A 14,660-nucleotide genomic window follows, 5' to 3' on the forward strand; every position below is an offset into this window, starting at 1 on the left:
CTCTGGTCTACGGACTCCTATTTCAGTGAAACCTGGAACCTTTATTAGGCAACATCTTATCTAAGAGATCACCCAGAAGTATCCTTATTTCATTTCTGTAGGAAAATCACTTACCTCCATTAAGATCCAGTCTTTGTTGGTGCCTTTGATGGTCATGTGTGACAGATTTTGCTGTATTATAGCAATCAGTTACAGGTTTTCTTCAGTTCTTTTGACTTGGGCTTCTATTATACTTTCTCTCCTGTGCTGGCTGTGTTCTTACAAATTCTGAAATGAATAGGTACCAGCTTCTCTGATGTAGAGGGAGTCAGATACCCAAACCAAAAAACCCAGCAGTGTTTACAGACTATGTAGAATCCAGCTTCATCATTTTAACTCTTCATTGTTCAGAACCTTGGTCACATAGCTTATCAAGTCACTAACAGGGAACCAAGAAGAGCAGAGGCATGCATGGTTACTTCTTTTTATTTAATCTAATCTGTTCAAGTCTCTTCACTCACTTTACCAGAAACTACTAACCGTGGATGTTTTATAAATTTGAATTTATGAAGGATTGTACTGTCCCATATGAAGTGCAGTTCCTATATGCGATAAGCAAGGTTAATGTAATTTTGACCATAATGGAACAAAGGCAAAAAAATGGCAGCTAAGGCTTTTCTCAGTGTGATTGTTGTAATATATGTTAATGACCATTGTTGCACCACTAGGAAACAGTTTACAAGTTAGAAAAGAAAAAAAAATCTTATGGCGGCTTTAATATCAGAAAGACCAGATGCTATTTTTGCTTATTATATCATCTGAAATTAGAAGTTACCTTGAAAATTTGATGACAAAAGAGGCGGAATCAAGTACATCCTTGCTCTTCCACAGCTATGTACTTCACTTTGCTGTTTTGAAAGATGCTAAATATTTTGCTTGTAGGCTGTGTACCAGCAGCATCTGTATAGCTGTGTTCAGCGCTAACAAAATGTTTCTGTAATTCAAAATTTTAATCTCTGTTAACTTCCAAGTTCATTTGGCTGTGGTTTTGGCTTCGCTCATATGCTCTCTCTAGATAGCAGTGTGTTCAGATCTAGGGTTTACAGTTATAGGAGACTTTGATATGGAAGGTGAAGAATTTGGTGAGGCATTTGTTGACATGGTAGTTTCCTGCAGCCTTGGTGCTTTTTCATTTAGTTTACTATATTGGGGTTCTTTTCTCTGTTATCTCATAGTGGACCAGATCTATCATCTAGCATCTCCTGCTTCCCCTCCAAATTACATGTATAACCCTATCAAGACATTAAAGACCAACACTATTGGAACATTAAACATGTTGGGTGAGTTGAAATATTTTTCTATTACTGCATTTGTTCATTTTGATTGAAATAGTCCGAACTGCTAACAACTGTTGGACTCGACTGAGTTCCACTTAAGTTTTAATGCCCATTTTCACCAACCTGAATAACCAGCAGCTCACTGATAGTCATGTGAATAGTCCCATTAATGTCAATTATGAAAAATCAAAAGAACTACTTGCATTTTTATAGTGGCACACATGTTGAAGTGCCTTGCTGAATCTGGAACATAGCCATCTGCACTGAGGTGATTCCAGTTATTGTATTATGTCAGACTGAATTCATTAGCCCAGTTTGTTTACTAGTATGTTAGCCAGAAAGTTCAAATTGCTGTTACACTAAAATCCTAAATTCATTATTTAAATGAGAATAACATCTACAAACAGATCTTTCATAAGTGTTGAAAGAAACTGGTTTTAGGGTAAAAAAAAAAATATGCTTTTTCCTCTTCATTCTCTGTCTCAGAATAACTCCACAGAACTGGACTAATATTTTCATAACACAAACACGAATACAGGTATCCTAGGACCAAGAAGGAGCCTTGCCTGTCTGACACAAGGGAAAGAAGAGTTGAGTAAGGGATGAAAGGAAGGAGTGAATGACTCAAAAATCATAGAAAAAAGTAAACATTTTCCTTGAATGCCCCATTTTTTTCTAGAATGTTTACCTGTTCAAGTGAGCATTTCAGTATTTTCTTCTGAGGGCATTTTCAAGCAGCACGAAAATCTTGAGTATAGGAGCTAACTCGAGTACAAGGATTTCCATATTTGGCTCAGTTATTGAGCAATGTCTATGGAGCAATTATACAAATCAGGCAGACAACCAGAGTGCAGCTTGGGGGGACGGCTGCTGTTACGTCAGTGACAAAGGAAAATCCCTGTATTCAAAGTGACAGATGACTTAATTTTATTATGAGCAGTGTACAGTTGCAATATTTACATAGAGTAGGTACCACCCAGTGTGGCAGACTCTCCCTGAGTCAGTTCCGGGAGCCATACACAGTGTCAGGTACAAATTCTTAGCTGTATTAATTTGTATTTGGTACAGCTGATAGTCAGGGTATATGGAAGCAGTAAAGTGGATTCAGCCTTTTGTTGTCCCCCTTGATGTCCTCGTCTCAGTCCAGTTGCCTAAGCTCTAACCTCTATTGCTTGCCAGTGGCACCCAGAATTGCTGAGACATGGGGACCATCTAGCCCCATTTCTTTTCCCCAATGAAGAAATGCTGCACTGAGCACAGTTCAGGGAAGAAAGTGACTTGGCAGTCCTGTGCCATCCAGTTGTTCCCCTAGACAGGGGAATGATTTCTGTCACTAATTCTGCCATCTTGAGAATCAATGTGCCAGCAGAGCTGTGCAAAGCCTCCCTTGCACTGGGCAGAATCAAACCCACTGCTTTCAGTTTCAAGAGGAGCTATACCAGTGTAATGAATTTACATGGGGAATATAACATACTTCTCCTACACCAGGTAACTCCACTTGGCTCCCACCTAGCTTTCCGGTAATATTTTGAGCCCTTGTGGTTCAGAAGATATCAGGTTGTAAAGCAATAGGTAATCCTTCACAGTCGCACTGTTTGTTTTGATCCCAGACTTAATATAGCACTGGACTCAGCAACCAAGATAGTAAGAAGAGCCCTTTTTTTTTTTCCAAATTTGGTAAAAATTTTATAATTCAAGAGCTGCAGTGCATATGAGTATGAGACAGTCCTTAATAAATAAAGTCAAACCATACTTTTTGTCACCCTATTTTAAGAACAGCGTGCACACAGTGATTTGTAATGCGATACGTGTTTACTGCAGGACATTCACCAACTTTTTATATATTCTGTTTCCTCACACTTCGGCTGTTTCTACAGCTTTGGAAGTGGCATGCTAGTAGACGGAGCGAAAGATGCTAATGAGGCACCAAATGCAGATTCCCCTTGCCTCATTAGCATAATGTCATGTGATTTGAAGTCTGGAAGACCATTCTTCTAGACTCTAAAACGCCATGTAGAAGCGCAGCCCCTGGGGGCGGGGGGCCTTTCAGAAGGAAGTGCTTCTTTTGGAGGCCCTTTCTTCCCAAAAATTTTCAGGAAGAAGGGGCCTCTGGAAGAAGGACTTCCTTCCGGAAGCCAGCCCCTCCCCAACCCCTCCAGGGACGTGCTTCTACACAGCATTTTGGAGTCCGGAAGAACTGTCTTCCGGCCTCCAAATCACGTGATGTTATGCTAATGAGGCGTGGGGAATTTGCATCTGCACCTCATTAGCATCTTTTGCTCCGTGTATTAGCATGCCACTTCTGAAGGAAGTGGCCTGTGTAGAAACGGCCTTTTGTATGTGTGTGTACCACTGTCTTCCTAACTTTCACTCCTGAACCCGCTGTAATTGTCATTTTTACTTCATGTTTAATTTTGGTTTTCTTTCTTAAAATGCTTGTTGCCCTTCACAGCAGGAGTGCTGCAAACTTCCTTTTCCTTTTCAAAATCAAGACTCTATTAGAAACATTATCAAAACATAGCTACAGTATCATAACCCACAATGCACTGCTCATATTAGAGGCAGTTATTCAATGTTTCAAGATCACATATGGTTTACTATTTAAATATGAGTTTTTCGTTGTTGGTCAGATGTTCACCACGTATTGAAAATAATCAGGAGGTGTTTTTGGTTTTTTTTTGTTTGTTTGTTTGTTTTTTAATTTGCAATTATAATATTGGGAGCTACAAAGAAGTCCTTCAGTTGCAGACCCCTGAATTATAGCACATTCTTAACAGGAGAGTAATTATGCATTAGAAAAGCTTACAAATGGTCATGGCAGGTTCTGAGTTACTGGCAATTTCTAAATCAAGATTGATTGTTGTCCTACAAGGTATTCTTTAGTACACATACGAATTAATTCAGGGAAGTCTACAGATTGCCCTCATGATCTTGTGTACACTGGAGGAAAAAGTCCTGCCCTTTTGTTCAGTGTAACTTTTAATCCATAAAGTAAGTGTACTTAAGATCTGGCATTTAACCAATAATGTGATTCAAGAAGCAGAAGAGCTCAGTCCTGGTCCTTCTTGTTTAAAGTAGACTTGGAAAGAGAGAGACTAGATTGGAAGGAAACTGATGAGGGAACCCCTGAATTTTCTTTCTCCATAAACAAAGTAGGCCTAAGTAAAGCAATGAACATGACTGCAAGTATCTTGAATTTGCTAAAATTCACTGTTTCCTTTTTCTTAATGTTTAGGTTTAGCAAAACGTGTTGGAGCACGGCTTCTACTGGCCTCCACCTCTGAAGTGTATGGAGGTAAGACATGAGCATAGCTGGAGTATTTATGGTGTGACTAATCCAAGGAGAATTTAAAATAGCTTCCATGGATGGTTCATGGTAGCATCAAGTATTGGCATAGTTGTCAAACCTTGGGCTTGTTAGCTTTCATCTCAGTGTTTAAACTGTAGGTGGTAACTTTCACTTTAGGGCCCCTTTGCACTGCCAGAGCAAAGCAACTCAAGTGTAAATGAAAATCTGGCCCTAAATCAGTTGACCTAAAAAGGAATGTTAGCATTATGGGGTCTTAAGGGGAGTTTCTAAATGTTGAACTCTTAGACGTCAGAGGCCATGGGGGAATGCTTTGGAGGGAATCAGGCAGCAGATTTGGCTCTTGTTGTCCAAACAGTTTGGAAGCTGGATGATTTTGATGATTCAGCAGCACCAGTAATGTGGTGAGTGCTGAACACAAGATAAGCCACAGGCCTTGCTCTGTAAGAGCATTCAGTGTAAAAGTGTGCCTCCATTGGAAAACAACCAGTTGGCAACATCACTATCAGTGCCTGGCTACTTCCTGCAAATGACATGACAGTTCTTGTCTCACATTTCTACCTCCTCCCTATTTCTAGTATGCAAGAGACAGTTTCTACAGGAGTGAGGGGTGGTTAGTGCTAGCCCTGGAGACCCTTTCTAGCTGAGTATAAACCACATTTAGTCTTCTGGAAGATGGAATATTGCTGCAGTCAGACCAAGTATACCAGTTCTAGAGCTGCATCTCTTCCCAGCAACCTGACTGCTTTAGGGGAAAAGTTAAAGCAAAACAGATTGTCTAACTTAGTTATGTATAAAATCCAGTCAGGCAAAGAGATCTGACTTCATACAGTAAGCTTAAGTAAATGGAAAAAAAATTATTATTTTTGAGTTCTTAGCAAGTTAAACAAACCCCTTGAAAATGTCTTTTAACTATTTGTTTCCTACGGAGATTCTCAAAATGCGCTCAACAGCGTGCTTTCAGATGATTGGCAGATTTACTTCTGTCAGAGTGCTGAAGCATCTGCATGAATTAGATACTAAAATTTGAAAACAGTCCAGGGCCCTCTTAGAATTCCACAGGTATTTATGTTCATCTAAAACACCTGATGTCTCTTCATTGTCAGGTGTTTCATTTGGCATGAATTTAACCATGATCCAAACTAAGAACAGCTTAAAAATTAGAGTTGTAGCAAACATACAGGGGAACAGAACTAAAACTCGATGGTCAAGAAAAAATGAGAAGTAGAGCAGCAGGATAACAATAGGGACTTGGTCATATACGCAAACTTTTAACTTGGGGAGGGGAAAAGCCCAGCTCAGATACAATGGGGGTGGGAGTGGTGTGCAGTACTAAAACTGTATCATATCTATTTTATCCTGCCCCACTTATTTTTCTTTATGAAATCAAGCTCTGTGGTTGAAGTAGGGTTGGTGTGGAACTGGGCTTGGAATTTGAGAAGTGGGGAGAGAAGAAAGTAACCCATGTTTAGGTCTCAATTTTAAAAGCAATGAAGTGACTTAGGAACACAAGTTTAATTGACTTTCAGTGGGGCATTTTCTCATAAATCACTCACATTTTTTAAAAAATCCTGTCTAATAATATACAAAGCAGTTGTGAACCATTGTCCTTTGGTGTACTCTGTGAATTATAGCTGAGCGTGTTTGACATTAATATCTGCCTTCAGTGAGGTTGCTTAAAAATTCCTGTGGGATTTTTCAGAGGACAATTTTAATCAGTTAGACTCTTATTGTGTAAAACTATAATGCAAGATAAATTTTCTTTTTATACAAAAGTGTCCTTTATAAAAAGGATCAAAAGTTATAACATGACAAAGGCAAAGCTGTAGCTACTGGCAGAAGAGCCATTCTAATTAAAAGCCATGATTTGGTAGTGTCTCAACATTTTTTTAAAAAGGAGTTTGCAATTCAGACCGCAAATAAAAAAATATAATATCCTTTATATGAGCAGTGTGAGTGCAACTGTTTATTTTCGGTATGTATGATGTCCCAGTATGCTGTTTTCTTGAAAGCTTACAGCAAGTCTTGAATTGACCAGATTTCTTCCAAAGAGCAGCAGTTCAATCTGGCTGTCTGCCAGCCAGCTCTAAAGATGAATAATTAATACCATTTGAACACTAACTTTCAGTTATTATTAATATTCACTCTTAAATTGAATAAATCTTGGCTCAAAAATAATCTCTGTGCCACTTGCTGACCTTAGACTATTAGACTCAGAGAAAAACAAGGCATGCACACCATTTTTGTTTATGGGTCTGTTCCCCACGTTCAGCAAACCAAATTCTTTAGGGCATGTCTAGATCTCCACCTTCTGGTTATATAAAATGAATAAGTTGGATATTGGTCCATAAAACTTCCAGGACATTTTATATTAGACACTGAAAGCCTTAGTGCAGGGCTCTTTTGATCTTGACCCAGAACAGTAGGACACAGAAAGCAATAAGTCTTGGCCAGAACTTTTGCTTTCAGTCTCTGCATTTGTAAACAAGCATATTACCTATCCATATGAAATTATTTCCACTTTACAGTCATGCTGCTCTATAGAGGTAAAAAGAGTCTGGAGAGAACTGGCCACAACCAGTGATCATGTTGTGACCTATTTGTACTTGAAGATCAGAATAAGAATTGTGATCTGTAATATTTTGTTGATTTATATCTGTTTATGGTGAGCCATTGCGGCAGTGTGTATCACTTTTCATAGCTCACCAAAGAAAGTAGGAGAAGGCAGTCTAAAATGTGCTAAATATTCAGTACAAATAGAATCAGTGAAAAAGAAAAAGATGCTTCTAGCACAAAGGAGAGGAGATGCCGTTCATCTAGTCTGAAATGATAGTGTGTTGTAAAATAGAGAATTTCTTTCTGGGTATGCTAGCAAAAATCTGTTTTTTATGATTAACTCAAGAGATTCTTTCTGGCATGTCTGTATCTCCGCCTCCTTTTCCCCACAACTCTTTCTTTAAAATGTCAAGTTGTCTTAGCTCCTTGTACAAACTAAATAGGAAGTGCCAATGAACTCTTAACTTAATACAGAGGTTATAGCTTATTATCTTATGTCAGAATCTTGTTTTTGTGACTAGTGTTATTCTATCTTTTAAGATTCATTTCCAGACAGACATTCCACATAGTCTGCAATGAGTAATGACAAGAGACACATCCAGTAAAGAGGGAAAAGTGACAGTTGCTGCTATGTTTAATATGCCCAATTTGAGGATATTATACATGGCTCTCATATTGTCCTTAAGTACTAGAAAGAGTCATTCATGTGTTGTTTCTTTCCCTAGATCCTGAGGTTCACCCTCAAAATGAAGAGTACTGGGGCCACGTGAACCCCATAGGACCTAGGGCCTGCTATGATGAAGGAAAGAGGGTTGCGGAAACAATGTGCTATGCCTACATGAAACAGGTATTTGGTTGTCAAATTTAGAGGGAGGGCTTGCTCTACTTGCCCATTTCAAATACATAACAAAACTGGAGGGTGGAGCGAGGTAATGAACTCTTGACTAGGGGAATCCTGGAAACTGCAAAATTGTGCTTTCTTTAACACATCAGTTTTATTGCTCCCGTCAAGATGATGTGATGTTTCAAATGAGCGGCATTCTTCAAGAAAACATGTTTTAGGCTTTTTATCAGGCTCATTACATCTCTCAGAGAACAAATAGGTTTTTAAGCACTGATTAAACTTTCCTTGTGTAGGCCTTGAATCAGTAGAGCGCTCAAATGTGCTGAAGTCCTTTTTAGCTTCAGCATGACTTCTCTGTGCTTAAAGTTAAGCCTGTCTTTAAGTGCTTTGCCAGATAAGGGCTTGAATGATTATCTTGATAATTACACTTGAAATACAGGTAACCAGTTACTCAGCACTAGGATGATATGAGCAACATATTTTAAATCCCTTCCAGGACTCCCCTTATGCTCCAGTCTCACTGGGGGTGGTGAGGCTCAGTATTTCTTTACCCCCTCCCCAGACGCAGATTAACTCTTCTGGGATCTCAGGGCTAGTAGATTTTGGGGATCCCTTTAGGCTATAGGGTGGTGGCAAAAATCAGGGGTTCTATGTGTGGGCAGGGCCTGCTGGGGAACAGGCTGGTGGTGTGGGGTTTGGGTGGGAGATAGGGTGTGGGAGAGTTGTGTGGGTGCAGGCCCCAGGTGGGAGGGAGGATATAGGAGTGGGATGGAGTTATGGGGTCTCAGAGGGAAGGTGCTGAAGGGGGCAAAAGATTGGGGTACTAACATGGTGCAGCTCCTGCTTGGTGGGAAGTTAACAGGTGGTTCTATGCTGCACTTTGCTTTCAGGCACCAAACCCCATCACTCCCATTGGTTGCCATCCCTGACCAATAGGAACGGCGGAGCGAAAGGCTGAAGGAGGGTGCAGGGACAGAATGCTTCCCTGCACTATTGGCAGTGCAGGTAGCTCCAACCTGTGGGGCCCACAGTGCATAAGGCTACCTACCTGGCCTGGAATGCAGCATGCAGGGGCTTTAGTAGCTGCCTCCTCTAAAGCCCATTTCATAATCCAGCCTTGTTTTCCCCCACAGCAGGGAGCTGGCACTCATGCTACAGCCTTGTGGGGATGCCAGATCTTGAAGACTCACTGTCAGGCTGGTGTGTGAGTGCCGGTCTGCCCTGCTGTTGGGTTGAAAGCCCCAGGTCTTGTCACAGGCTGGATCAAGGTAAGCTGGGGACCGGCTCTGGCTTAAGGGCCATAAGTTCTCCATCTCTGCTTTAAACCTTTGTTTAGCAATAATTCAGTGAAATAAAAATCAAGACACAGAATATAAATTTTGAGCACTTTTTGAATTTTCCATGGTGTTTTTTCCACTGGATTCTCTCTCTTTACTTGGAATTCCTTGTGCAAGAAGTCTAAAGCACTCTAGGAATGTTGATTCTGGTCATGCTCAAGTATCAGTTACACATCAGTGCTTCTTTCTACAGCATTTTTCCATTTAGTCAGAATGGAAAATATTGAACCTGTAAACCTATCAGATTTCTATTTGATGACAAATCTGGTGCAATGACTTATTGTTCCTTTCTGAGGACCAAAAGAGAAAGTGATTATCAAAAACCTCTGTAGAGCAGAAGAAAGATGGATAGCTAAGAAGTGAGGGCAGTCTTAAATGACCTTCACAGTGCAAAGGCGAAATTACATCTCCACCCACAGTAAACAGACATTTTGTGCCAAGTGAGCTGCCTGCTTGGAGAAAGTTGTGTTTTGTTTTTTGTTTTGTTTTGGTTTTTTTCCCCCTTTTCTTCTCTTTTCAGCTTTGAGATCAAGGAGCAGGCCATTGCCTGATGGAGTGTGCAGCACCATTAGGGTTGTTAAAAAGACAGGCTTTCAAAGTGTCTTCGTTTTGGTTTCTCTGACCACCATGGGGAAGCTGAGAGTAGAGGACTTGTTTTGGGAGGCAAGAATCTGGCATCCACTCATGATGTCCATCCAAGCAAAGTTGGTGCTTGAGGATCATTGACAAAGGCTGATGACGTTATCTTCGGCGAGTGTGCTGGCATTAGTGCAGCAATCTTGCCACTTGGTGGTTCCTGTCCGGACTCTTGAAGTGCAATTGATAGGTCATCTAAGTTTCACATTCATAAGAGTGTGGGAGCAACTGTTGTAGAGCAGGATCTCCATGTCCTGATATAGGATGCGATCCATGAAAATATTAATTCCTACAGGAAACACTAATGCACTGGATCCTGTGCTGGGCTTCACTTGACTTTTGAGAAAGTTGGCTTCCAAGGTAGCAAAAGTACAAAGTCTGATCCTTAGTGGCTATTTATGGTGTGTCATAGTCAAGGCCTGAAGCAGGTTAATAGAGCATTTTAGTCTTGCCAGTATCAAGTGAGTCCTAGGCTTCAGTGAATTTGTGCAAGAAAATCTAGTATGGACTGAAAGTCATTCTTGGCCTGTGTGAGTAATGGAAGTCCAGAAGACTGTAGAATTCAAGCAGAGAAGTCAAATATTAAAGACCTGCCCATCCATTCTGCATTGAATGTCGACTCTATTAGGGAGATAATCTTTAGCAAGGACCAAAATAACTACTAAATAGATGGAAAACAGGGTTGGGATGATAATATTTTCTTGCTTGACCACATATTTGATGATGAAAGGTTCTGTCTTAAGACCATTATGGAGAGAACTACAGCAATCATCTGATCACGAAGAAACCTTAGGATCTTAATAAACTTTGGAGGAGTATCAGATCTGACCAGCACCTTCCACAGGGCTTTGCAATTGACAGCAGTTAGTTAAGTTCTGGTAGCCTAAAAGCATGGGTAAAAAGGTAATCTTATAAGCACTGATTTCATGATTTGTAATAATTTTTAACATTTCCTTCTCTTTTTGTGAATGGCTCAGGAGGGAAACAAGCATTGGTTAAGCAACATACAAATATAAGCATATGTGCTGCTGATGTGTTAGGTGTTTGTAACTGCCCTAATTTACCTGGAAACATGTGAGCCGTGCAGAATCAAATGTTCAGCATAGTCACAAGTAGCTAGGTACACTCATCCCTCATTAAACAAGTAGTTTACTTACGAGTACTTGCTAAAACGAGAAACATATATACCTACCTGTGTTCACTAGAGGAGTGAACCCCCGCCCCATGCTAATACGAGCCTTCTCCTCCTCCGCAGACCCAACCTGCCACAGCCTGACCCGCCCCCATCAGCCCATGGCCCCAACCAGCTGCAGCCTGATACCACCACCCCCACACTGGCTCTACAAATCCAACCTGCAGCAGCCTAACACCCCCACTGGCCCTGCAGACCCAACCCACTGCAGCCTGACTCCCCTCTCCCTCCCTGCTGGCCACACAGACCCAACCCACTGCAGCCTGAATCTCCTGCTGGCCCTGCAGACCCAACCTGCAGCAGCCTGAACCTCCCCCCACCCCCGCCGGCTCTGTGGCCCCAACCTGCCTCAGCCTGAACCCCTCCGTCCTCTCCGTGGACCCAACTTGCCACAGCCTTAACCTTCGTCCACCACCCCACCTGCCCACTCCATGGATCCAACTGCCACCAGGTTTTAACCCTCCCTCCCGCTCATGGCCCCAAACCGCCCCAGCCTTTAACCCTCCCCAACCCACCCCAAACCCAATAGCTAGCTAGGGATTCAACCAGTTGCTTGGATCAACTTCCTATGGCTCTTTCTGGGTTAAGTACTGCTTCCTAGACTATCACTAGGGCTGGATGTCTCCCTCAAGCCATGTCTATGTTTCTGGGAAGATTGATCCGGTCAGGGTTGATCTTCCAGAGTTTGATTTTGCATGTCTGGTGGAGTTCTGCAAAATTGATATTTCTGGAGTCAGTATTGACCCTTGTACTCTTCGCGATCACTAGGATTAAAGGAGGTTGACAGGAGAAATGCTCCCATCAACCTCCTTCAGTGAGGCGACTTAACAAAGTGAGTTTCACATATGTTGATTCTAACTGTGCAATTGCCATAGCTAGACATGCGTATGTGAAATCAGCTTACCAGCCTAGTGTAGACTCAGCCTCAATCAGGAGCTTCATGAGACCCTTTGTGAGCTCGAGCTTTCCTAGCCCCTAGTTGCAGTTTGGTGAGAGTCTAATTTCTTCATTATTTTCCTTTAAAAAATAAATTCTTCTGCTTTGTGACCTTGTGAATTTCTAGATCGTTAATTTCCTTCCTTTTTAAACCCACGTTTTCATGCCAATTAAATTGTCCTTTCTGCTTGTGGCTCTGTTTAGTTGGTTGAGCGCTATTCTTTTGTGGGAGTCCAGATTAAAACTCTGTGTAATCCACAAGTGCAATGTTCATAAGTAATCAAGTCTTACCTTATATTATGTGAAGTGATAGCTTCCAAATTGCCTCAGGATACCTCCATTCTTTGATTAGAAATCACAATTTCTGTATTCCTATCTTCCCTACAAAACTATCGAAAGAGATTGGATATAGTGATTATCATACCAAAATATTAAGTATTACAGAATTATTTCTTTTTCTTAAACATACAACATTTGTGTAAGTTACTTCTTGCTTGAGTTTTGTCAGATCTACTTAGTGTGCAAAAACTAAACAGTGGACAGAATGATGGAGACAACTGAATGGAAAAAATTAGGTTACAAAATAAAAAATTAAAGAGCATAGGTTTAAAACTCAAGTGCAAACATGCAGAATAAATATATTGTGAACAAGTTTTTTGTGATGTATTTTTGTTTTTAATGTGCTGCATTTATTTCTGTAATCCTTTTGTTAATGCACAAATTTGAGTGAGTTTCACTATTCATAGGTAGGCTAGATATAAAATTTAAGGGTAATGAAAACTGTTGATTAAATTAGTAATAGAACTACATTGTAATTAGTGCCACTCAGTATACTCAGTAATTATCAAAATTACAAATGGAAGATGTGCATCTCTGCAGTGTATTTTCTGCTGCTTTATTGTAGCCTAATTTTTCAGTGTTTCTACTTGGGGATCTCCCACCACTTTTCTTGGGACTGCATCACACTGTCTAGATACAATTATTAGGTTTTGTCTAATACTGAGAAAATAAGTACTGAGGTGAAGTTCACATGTGTTAGCCTAACCAAAATTATGCTAGACTGTGTAAAGAAAGGTTCAGAATTTATATACCCAGTAAAATATGTGATTGTATTAATTACCGTGCTCCTTCTCATAATAGGTGTCTCATTAGAATCTTCTATGATTCTATGATTAGGCGGCAATAAGTTACTTGCCAGCAAGTTAACTTCACATTAGGATTCGAGAGAAAAATTATTTTGGATGATATACCCATTGAAAAATAAGTACTAACAAATAGTGAAAACTGCCAGTGTAACGTGAAGGATCACATTTAATTGATATTAGCAATGAAAATTAATTTCCAAACATGGGATAGGTGAATCATACAGGCCAAGTGGTTGCTGTGCTACTGCAAACATGGCCTTTCCTTAGAGCATGCAGCCATCTGAATGTATTAGTCCTGGTACAGAAGGGAAGGTGGTGATGCACTGACTCAGATCAGAAGCTTTTATGAAAGCGCTTACACGGTTTTGCCATATTCAACACTAGAACTCAGTTAACTCAGGGGTGCCCAGCTGGCTAATGCAGTAGAGCACAACTCTTAAATCTCTGGGTTGTAAGCATCCAAAGTTAGGTGCATTGCCGTCTCATTGCTGGAGCTACTTGCCAAGAGTTTTGGTGCATTCTTCATGGAGCAATTTTTAAATCAATATTGGATATTTATCACACAAGCTGTAAATCAAACTGGAATTAATTCAAGGAAGTCATATGACTGGATAGTGTTACATAGGAAGTCAAAGTAAAATATCACAGTGGTCTTTTCAGGCTTTATGATCTATAAAGGTGCACATATTTCCTGATTTGACCATACTGTTGAAGTTGATATGTGAAACTTCAAAAAATTATTGTGATGTTTTTGTGATTGTTCCCTTCCACATGGTGCTCGAAAGGCCATACATAATGCTGCTCACTATAGTGTTCATATTCAAAGAGGGCTGCAGTTCAGTCCAGTGCAGGTCAGCAGAGAAAATGCTAGACATTTTGTTTTTAACTTGGATTAGTCATTCTCTGACTTTTCTGAGAATATAGTAGCTTATTAGACCAAAACTGAGCTTTCAGACTTTGGAAGAGGAAAGTGCCTCCAAGGGACCGATATGTGATAATTCTTTATACTGCAGCTGTTTCTCGTATCACGTTTGACTGAAGTTAAGGGGAATGGGAGATACTTAAACGGCAGTAATTAAAATGAAGAGGTGGCAGGAGTGTAAGGTAGTTAGAACACGCTCTTTCTGAACCTCCTGTGTAATCAATTTGTCACCATAGGTCATAAAATTACAGAAAAAATAAGAAGTAATAGCAGTGTCTATCACTTTCAGTTGATCTGTCGAGTCTACTTTGAATTGTTTCAAAATGTCAAATGATAGATGCCATCAGTTCTTAAATCTTTGGAAGGTGAGACACAATTCATAGTGTGACTGAGGGCCACATTTAAAATCAGTGCCCTTTTAATTATTTGCTGGTGGCATGTCATGCTTGTACAACATACCACTCACTAA

At 40.4% G+C, this 14,660-nt stretch overlaps 1 protein-coding gene across 3 annotated transcripts in view; it reads left to right on the forward strand.

Annotated features, from left to right (window-relative positions):
- UXS1 (UDP-glucuronate decarboxylase 1) overlaps positions 1–14,660 on the forward strand; it is a 94,306-nt gene that overhangs the window by 55,253 nt on the left and 24,393 nt on the right. For all 3 annotated transcript variants that reach the window (XM_074991208.1, XM_074991225.1, XM_074991216.1), the window contains 3 exons: positions 1,215–1,319; positions 4,552–4,611; positions 7,905–8,026. In XM_074991208.1, coding sequence (XP_074847309.1) covers positions 1,215–1,319; positions 4,552–4,611; positions 7,905–8,026 — 287 coding nt within the window. The remainder of the gene's footprint in view (positions 1–1,214; positions 1,320–4,551; positions 4,612–7,904; positions 8,027–14,660) is intronic.

The sequence above is a fragment of the Carettochelys insculpta genome, chromosome 1 (assembly GCF_033958435.1).
Source record: "Carettochelys insculpta isolate YL-2023 chromosome 1, ASM3395843v1, whole genome shotgun sequence".
NCBI lineage: Eukaryota > Metazoa > Chordata > Testudines > Carettochelyidae > Carettochelys > Carettochelys insculpta.